General features: G+C 42.7%; 2 protein-coding genes across 3 annotated transcripts in view; one reads left to right on the forward strand and one right to left on the reverse strand.

Annotated features, from left to right (window-relative positions):
• Positions 1-1165: 1165 nt before the first annotated feature.
• Positions 1166-6762, forward strand: LOC133635645 (ankyrin repeat domain-containing protein 34A). The gene is made up of 2 exons (XM_062028878.1): positions 1166-1262; positions 3130-6762. The coding sequence occupies exon 2, from the start codon at positions 3175-3177 to the stop codon at positions 4753-4755; it is 1581 nt and encodes a 526-aa protein (XP_061884862.1). The 5' UTR covers positions 1166-1262; positions 3130-3174; the 3' UTR covers positions 4756-6762.
• A 2391-nt stretch (positions 6763-9153) lies between these two features.
• Positions 9154-9318, reverse strand: part of iqgap3 (IQ motif containing GTPase activating protein 3) — a 45793-nt gene continuing 45628 nt past the window's right edge. For both annotated transcript variants that reach the window (XM_062029832.1, XM_062029831.1), the window contains exon 38: positions 9154-9318. This exon is cut by the window's right edge and continues 327 nt beyond it. The gene's annotated coding sequence lies outside the window, so the exon portion shown is untranslated.

The following is a 9318-nucleotide window of genomic DNA, read 5'->3' on the forward strand; positions in this document are numbered from 1 at the left end:
TAAGATAGCACTAAGTTCCACCCCAGATCCCACCTCACTCCAACCCACTTCTCCAAAGTGGGCTGGCTCAGGGTGGAGGAAAGAGTAAAACAACTTGCACTGAGCCTAGTCTATAAAATCCGCTACACCTCCCTGATACCGAAGTACATGTCAAACTACTTCCTTAACGTAAATGACCGCCATAACGATAACACCAGAGGGAGCTCCACTAACCACGTTAAACCCAGATTCCGATCTAACAAAGGTCTTAACTCAATCTCTTTCTATGCCACATCAATATGGAATGCGCTCCCAACAGGTGTAAAAGAAAGGGAATCTCTATCCTCCTTCAAAACCGCACTAAAACAACACCTCCAGGCAACTTCAACCCTAAACTAACTTTCTCTGATGATGCAATTGTTGATGACTGAAGTGTTGATACCGACCAACCCCCGCCCCCCTCCATATCCCACACCCCGGATTGTAAATAATGTAAATAATTCGTTGTATATACTATCTGATGATTATTTTGTGTGATGACTGTATTATGAAAATAGTATATATCTGTATCATGAATCAATTTAAGTGGACCCCGACTTAAACAAGTTGAAAAACTTATATGGGTGTTACCATTTAGTGGTCAATTGTACGGAATATGTACTTCACTGTGCAATCTACTAATAAAAGTTTCAATCAATCAATCAATCAATCAATTGAATTCCGGAAGTGCTTGAATGGACACGCCCAATTGATGACGCCATTACTTTTCTCATAGTTTGTAAACATGATGAGTAAAAACAAATGTACTTTCATGTACACGTGCCATATTAGTTGTCATGGCAACAGTTTCCTATCAGTGACGGCATTGTGTGTGGTTTAAGTTTGAGTCGTAGCGACGTCACGTGATTTAATCGCGTACATGACGTCACATCTTCGTCAATCTATTCTTAGATGCTGCATTATTTAGGAGAAACGATCAATTGAATACAAAGTCAAACAAATATAACTCAGTGGGCGGGGCTTTTTGGATCACGTGCAAAGAAGAGGCGGGGCCCCAGTCACCATGGTGACAGAAGCAAGTCAGCTTCGCGCTAATTGCGCGCAACAGTCACGTGGTGCTTGTAAACATGGCGGTGGTCGGTGAAGGGTTAAGTGTCTGACTGCTCACCGAGGAAGAGGAGGAGGAAGCGGAGGTGGGAGAGCGGGGTCGATGCGTCAGTCGATGCTGCTGCTGATGATGATGATGATGGTGAAGAAGAAGATGAAGATTGCGCTGCTCGGCGGTAAGCGAAACGCGTTTTCTGGTCACGTGTCTGCGTCCGACATGCACATTGTTGTACGAATGTCTGCTCCTGGCTGTAGGGCCGCATGCGCAGCTTCTTAATGACGCTCCTATTTGTTCTTCATCATCACCATCACCATCACCATCACCAACACCGGCTCACCTGCAGGACAGGTGACCGCATCACGTGAGGAAAACACGATTGATAATTGCACGTCATGTCAGCCAGGGTGCTATGCTAGCTCCATGCTAACTCTAAAACAGGCAGGTTGGCGAGGAACTGGAAAAGATAACGTTCAACACACACGCTGATTTGTGCTGCTGTGATACCACTGACACGATCATGAATCTGATACCTGCTGTGACGTCACAGTGACATAATCATGAAACCTGCTGTGATGTCACAGTGATATTACCATGATACCTGCTGTGATGTCACAGTGGATACCTGCTGTGATGTCACAGTGACATCATAATGATACCAGCTGCTGTGACAGTAATATCATCACAATACCTGCTGTGATGTCACTGTGACATCATGATACCTGCTGGAATGTCAGAGTGACATCAGGATGATACCTGCTGTGAAGTCAGAGGGACATGATACCTGCTGATGTGACAGTGATTTCATCATGATACCTGCTGTGATGTCACAGTGACATCATCATGACACCTGTCGATGTCAGTGATATCATATCTGCTGTGATGTCAGTGATATCACGATACTTGATGTGATGTCAGTGGTATCATGATACCTGCTGTGATGTCACAGTGATATCATGACACCTGCTGATGTGACAGTGATGTCATCGTACCACCTGCTGGGATGTCGTCATGATAGCTGCTGCGACGTCAGTGATATCATGATACATGCTGATGTGACACTACTGTAATGTCACAGTGATATACCAACTGTGATGTCACAGTGATACCATCATGAAACCTGCTGTGATGTCAGTGATACCGTCATACCAGCTTTGATGTCACAGTCACATCATCATGATGATACCAGCTGTGATATCACAGTGACATCAACATGATACAGGCTGCGATTTCACAATGATATCATCATGAAACCAGCTTTGATGTCACACTGATATCAGCTCTGATGTCAGTTACATCATCATGATACCAGCTGTGATGTCACAGTGACATCATGATACCAGCTGCGATGTCACAATGATATCATCATGAAACCAGCTTTGATGTCACACTGATACCAGCTCTGATGTCAGTTACATCATCATGATGATACCAGCTGTGATGTCACAGTAACAACATCATGATACCGGCTGGGATGTCCCAATTACATCATGAAACCAGCTGAGATGTCATGACAACATGATACCAGCTGTGATGTAATGACAACATCATGATACCATTTGTGATGTCACAGTGTCATCATCAATAACCCGGCTGTAATGTTATGTCAGTGATATTGTCATACCACCTGCTGTGATATTGCCCTGACATCATTATGATACCTACTGTGATGTGATATCAACTTGACATCATCATGATACTTGCTGTGATATCAACCTGACATCATCATACCTGCTGTGATGTGATATCAACCTGACATCGTCATACTTGCTGTAATGTGATATTAACCTGACATCGTCATGATACCTGCTGTAATGTGATGTCAACCTGACATCGTCATGATACCTGCTGTAATGTGATATCAACCTGACATCGTCATGATATCTGCCGTAATGTGATATCAACCTGACATCATCATACCTGCTGTAATGTGATATCAACCTGACATCGTCATGATACCTGCTGTAATGTGATATCAACCTGACATCGTCACGATACCTGCTGTTACGTCATCCCGTATTAGCTGACACTTCCTCCTCCTGCAGGTCCCTTGACATCTTGAGAAGAGCTCCTGTTGGGGGGGAGGGGAAATGGGAGACGGGGGCCCCCTCCAGGCGGAAGGCAACGCCCTCCTCAAAGCCGTCTTCCAGGGCAAGCTGAGGCTAACCCGCCTGCTGCTGGAAGGCGGCGCCTACATCAATGAGGGCAATGAGCTCGGCGAAACCCCCGTCTCAGTCGCCTGCTTGGCAAACTACGAGGATCCCCAGACGCGGCACAGGATGGTGCGCTACCTGCTGGAGCAAGGCGCCGATCCCAACATCCCCGACAAGAGCGGGAGGACGGCCCTGATGCACGCCTGCGCCAAGCCAGCCGGTAAGGAGGTGGTCTCGCTCCTGCTGCAAAACGGGGCAGACCCCAGCCTCAAAGACTATTCGGGAAGCTCCGCTCTCATGCACGCCCTCAACAGGGGCGACCGTGACACGCTGCAGATCCTGTTGGACTTCTGCAGGGCCAAAGGCAAGGAGGTCATCATCATCACAACGGACACATCTCCGTCCGGGACCAAAAAGACAAAGCAGTACCTCAACTCTCCTCCGTCTCCGGGCGTCGCCGACAAGTCATCCCCGGCCTGCATGTCGCCGTCGGAGGTGGAGATCGCCACCTCGTCGCCGGCAGAAGACGGGATGTTCAGCTTTGCCGTGGCCTCCGCATTGCCCCTGACCTCCTCCGCCCGGCCCCACGGGGACAAGCGGCCGCCCCCCCGCAAGCTGCTCAAGAGGCTGAACTCGGAGCCGTGGGGCCTGGTGGCGCCCTCGGTGTCGTGCGCGGTCAACCAGGAGGGCGCGAGGGGGCGCCTGGATGAGGAGGAGGGCAGCTGCGACCTGAGCAGAGCACTGATAGAAATGAACGGGCTGCGCCTCGCCGAGTCGGCGAGACCCCTGTTGTCACGGCGACACAGCATCGAGACTCACGACCCTTGCTCGGTCAAAGTCGTGGACCAGACCTCCTTCGAAGACTGCGCTGCGCCGTCCTGGGATGACCAGGTCCATCAGCACCAAGTCCTATTCTGCAGGAACACGGCGCCAGAGTCCCAGGAAAAGACCGGACCACCTAGCGTCGGGGCCGCACAGTTCCTGCCTCACCCCAAACTCCCCCGTGTTGAGCACTCGGAGTCAGACAACCACCTGAGTCCAGAATCCATCCCGGGGTCCCCTGACTCCGGGCGGGTGTCTGTGGAGCGCAGGAGGTACAACGCTTCCCCTCTGTCCTTAGTCACCAGTTCCTCTCGAGAGTCTCTAGAAAACATCCCCAACTCTGTGTCTCCCATCAGCGTGCGCCGACGCACCCCCGGGCTCCTGGAGCGCCGTGGCTCCGGCACCCTACTCCTGGACCACATATCGCACACAAGGCCCGGTTTCCTGCCGCCGCTCAACATCAACCTCCATAGACCCATCCCAGACATCCGGCCCGGCAGCAAACCACCCTCTCCGGTCCACGGCGGACACAAGATCCTGATTCCCGTGGCCCCGGCCTCGCCAAAACGGGGTCCAGACTTCAAGACCAAGAAGAAGCTGCTGAGAAGACACTCCATGCAGACGGAGCAGATGAAGCAGCTCTCCACCTTCCAGGAGATTCTGGCTGAGAAGGTCATAGAGTCCAATGGAGACTGAAGCCAAATGTTTTGATTCTGTGCCAACAACAAACTTTTGGACCAACACTTTTTGGACATGCGCCTATTTTTACATGTTTGGTCATTGAAATGACTTATTGCAGTACTTGGTACTACGTTTACGTATCTTAGCAAATTGACTGATTGCAGTACTTGGTACTACGTTTACGTATCTTAGCAAATTGACTGATTGCAGTACTTGGTACTACGTTTACGTATTTTAGCAAATTGACTGATTGCAGTACTTGGTTCTACAAATACGTATTTTAGCAAATTGACTGACTGCAGTTCTTGGTACTACGTTCACGTATTTTAGCAAAATTAATTTCAGTACTTAGTAGTACGTTTACCCATTTTAGTAAATTGACTGATTTCAATACTTAGTACGTTTATGTATTTGAGCAAATCGACTGATTATAGTAATTGGTACTACGTTTACCTATCTTTGCAAATTGACTGATTGCAGTACTTGGTACTACATTTACAGATTTTAGCAAATTGATTTCAGTACTAGGTACCACGTTTACCTATCTTAGCAAATTGACTGATTGCAGTACCTGGTACAACATTGACTTGTTTGAGCAAATTGACTGATTTCAGTACTTGGTACTGCATTTACGTATTCTAGCAAATTTACTGATTTTATTACTTGGTACTACGTTTACGTATCTTAGCAAATTGACTGACTGCAGTACTTGGTACTACGTTTACGTATTTAGCAAATTGAGTGCTGTACTTGGTACTACGTTTACGCATTTTAGCAAATTGACTGATTTCAGTACTTGGTACTACGTTTACGTATTTGAGCAAATTGAGTGCTGTACTTGGTACTACGTTTACGTATCTTAGCAAATTGACTGATTGCAGTACATGGTACTACGTTTACGTAGCTTAGCAAATTGACTGATTTCAGTCTACTTCAGTACTATGTTTACATTTCTTAGCAAATTGATTTCAGTACTTCGTACTACGTTTACGTATTTCAGCACATTGATTTCTGTAGATGGTACTACCTTTACGTATCTTAGCGAATTGACTGACTTCAGTACTTGGTCCCAAGTTTACATATTTTAGCAAAATTGATTTAAGTACTTGGTACTACGTTTACGCATTTTACCAAATTGATTGATTGCAGTACTTGGTACTATGTTTCGGTATTTGCGCAAATTGACTGATTGCAGTACTTGGTATTACGTTTACACATTTGACCAAATTAACTGATCGCAGTACTTGGTACTAGGTTTACGCATTTTAGCAAATTGATTTCAGTACTTGGTACTAAGCCTACGTATTTTAGCAAATTGACTAAATTCAGTACTTGGTACTACGTTTACGTATTTTAGCAAATTGACTGATTTCAGTACTTGGTACTACGTTTACATATCCTAGCAAATCGACTGCAGTACTTGGTACTATGTTTCCGTATCTTAGCAAATTGATTGCAGTACTTGGTATTACATTTATGTATCTTAGCAAATTGACCGATTGCAGTATTTGGTACTACGTTTACATATTTGAGCAAATTGAATGATTGCAGTAATTGGTATTTCGTCAACGTATTTGAGCAAATTCACTGATTGAAGTACTTGATAGTTGATACTACCTTCACTTATTTTAGCAAATTGACGCATTGCAGTACTTGATATTACATTGAAGATCTTTAGCAAACTGACTAATTTCAGTGCATTATACTACAAACTGACAGATTGCAGCACTTGGTACTATGTTTACATATCTTTAGCAAACAGACTGATTGCAGTACATTGTACTAAGTTAACGTATTTTAGCAAACAGACAGATTGCAGTAAAATGTACTACGTTAACATATTTTACCGAAAAGATTGATTCTAGTACTTTGTACTATGTTAAAGATCTTTAGCAAGCTGACTGATTGCAGTACCAAGTTTACATATTTTAGCAAACAGACTGATTGCAGTCGTTGAAACTATGTTAACGTATCTTTGTCAGACTGCTTGCAGTACTTTGTACTATGTTAAAAAGCTTTAACAAACAGACTGATTGCAGTACTTACAATGTTTACGTATCTTAGCACATGGTACTACGTTTAAGTATATTTAGCAAACAGACTGATTGCCAAGATACGTAAATTTGGGACAAAGTACTACAATCAGTCTGTTTGCTAAATATACTTAAACGTAGTACCATGTGCTAAGATACATAAACATTGTACAAAGTACTGCAACAGTCTGTTTGCCAAGATACGTAAACTTGGGACAAAGTACGGCAAACAGACTGATTGCAGTACTTTGTACTATGTTACAGATCTTTAGCAAACTGACTGATTGCAGTACTTTGGACTATGTTTACGTATCCAAGTACATGGTACTACGTTTAAGTATATTTAGCAAACGGACAGATTGCAGTACTTTGTACTATGTTTACGTATCTTAGCACATGGTACTACGTTTAAGTATATTTAGCAAACTGACTGATTACAGTACTTTGTACTATGTTGACGTATCTTAGCACATGGTACTACGTTTAAGTATATTTAGCAAACAGACTAATTGCAGTACTTTGTACTAAGTTTATGTGTCTTAGCAAACAGACTGATTCCAGTACTTTGAACTAAATTTACGAATCTTGGCAAACAGACTGATTGCAGTACTTTGTACTAGGTTTACGTATCATAGCAAACAGACTGATTGCAGTACTTTGTACTAAATTTACGTATCTTAGCACATGGTACTACGTAGGGTATATTTAGCAAACAGACTGTTTCAGTACTTTGTACTACGTTAAAGATCTTTAGCAAACTGATTGCAGTACTTTGTACTACGTTAACAATATTTAGCAAACAGACTGATTGTTTGTACTATGTTTACATATCTTAGCACATGGTACTACGTTTAAGTAAATTTAGCAAACAGACTGATTGCAGTACTTTGTACTATGTTTACGTATCTTAGAACATGGTACTACGTTTAAGTATATTTAACAAACAGACTGATTGCAGTACTTTGTACCAAGTTTACGTATCTTAGCAAACAGACTGATTGCAGTACTTTGTACTCAATTTACGTATCTTAGCACATGGTACTACGTTTAAGTATATTTAGCAAACGGACTGATTGCAGTACTTTGTACTATGTTTACGTATCTTAAAACATGGTATTACGTTTAAGTATATTTAACAAAGAGACTGATTGCAGTACTTTGTACCAAGTTTACGTATCTTTGCAAACAGACTGATTGCAGTACTTTGTACTAAATTTACGTATCTTAGCACATGGTACTATGTAATGTAAATTTAGCAAACAGACTGCAGCACTTAGTACACAGTACTACAATCAGTCTAAGATACGTAAACTTAGTACAAAGTTTACATATCTTAAGAAGCAGACTGTTTCAGTACTTTGTACTAAATTTACCTATCTTAGTACATGGTACTCCGTAGAGTACATATAGCAAACAGACTGCAGTACTTTGTACTAAGTTTACGTATCTTAGCAGACTGATTGCAGTACTTTGTACCAAGTTTACATATCTTAGCAAACAGACTGATTTCAGCATTTGGTACTAAGTTGAAGTATATTCAGCAAACAGACTGATTGCAGTACTTTGTACTATGTTTACGTATCTTAGCACATGGTACTACGTTTAAGTATATTTAGCAAACTGACTGATTGCAGTACTTTGTACTATGTTTACATATCTTAGCACATGGTACTACGTTTAAGTACATTTAGCAAACAGAATGATTGCAGTACTTTGTACTAAGTTTACGTATCTTAGCAAACAGACTGATTTCAGTATTTGGTACTAAGTTTACGAATCTTAGCAGACTGATTGCAGTACTCTGTACTAAGTTTATGAATTTTAAACAGACTGATTGCAGTGCTTTGTACTAAGCTTACGTATCTTAGCCAACAGACTGTTTCAGTACTTTGTACTAAATTTATACATCTTAGCAAACAGACTGTTTCAGTACTTTGTACTACGTTAAAGATCTTTAGCAAATTCATTGCAGTACTTTGTACTACGTTAAAAATCTTTAGCAAACAGTATATTTAGCAAACAACCAGTCAGGGCAGTGGTTTCTACCTGAAGCTAAAAAGTGTTTGGTTGCAGAAGAGGTCAAGCATAAAGTCTCCGCCCACTGGACTAAAAATAATTCAGGTTTGATGTTTCGGACCTACAGTTGCCCCGCCCACACCAAGAAAACTGCAGTTATTTTATTAAAAGGTGCTGCGGGCTAAAGGGAAACATAATATTAACTTTTTCCACCACCAGAGGGCGCTCAAGGCTCCATCTCAGCCATCCAAAAACACTAAAAAAAAGAACATTATTGATATTTCCTTTGATTCGTGGGGTCTTTCCACATAGTATTTTCCAGTCAAATGCTAGCTAGGAGTGCAAAACCAAAAAAAGAGAAAGCAAGGTTTTAAGTTTTTAATGGAAAATATTTAAGTCTTTGTTGCCGCTGTAATGAATAATCAATAACGTGATAAAGACTTGTATTTATGATGCACTTTAACATTCTTGAGTCAACATGGCGATGTTGGACTGTGAAGACGTGCGCTGCGTGCATGCGTGTGTCGAA

The sequence above is a fragment of the Entelurus aequoreus genome, linkage group LG20 (genome assembly GCF_033978785.1).
Source record: "Entelurus aequoreus isolate RoL-2023_Sb linkage group LG20, RoL_Eaeq_v1.1, whole genome shotgun sequence".
In the NCBI taxonomy this organism is placed as follows: domain Eukaryota; kingdom Metazoa; phylum Chordata; class Actinopteri; order Syngnathiformes; family Syngnathidae; genus Entelurus; species Entelurus aequoreus.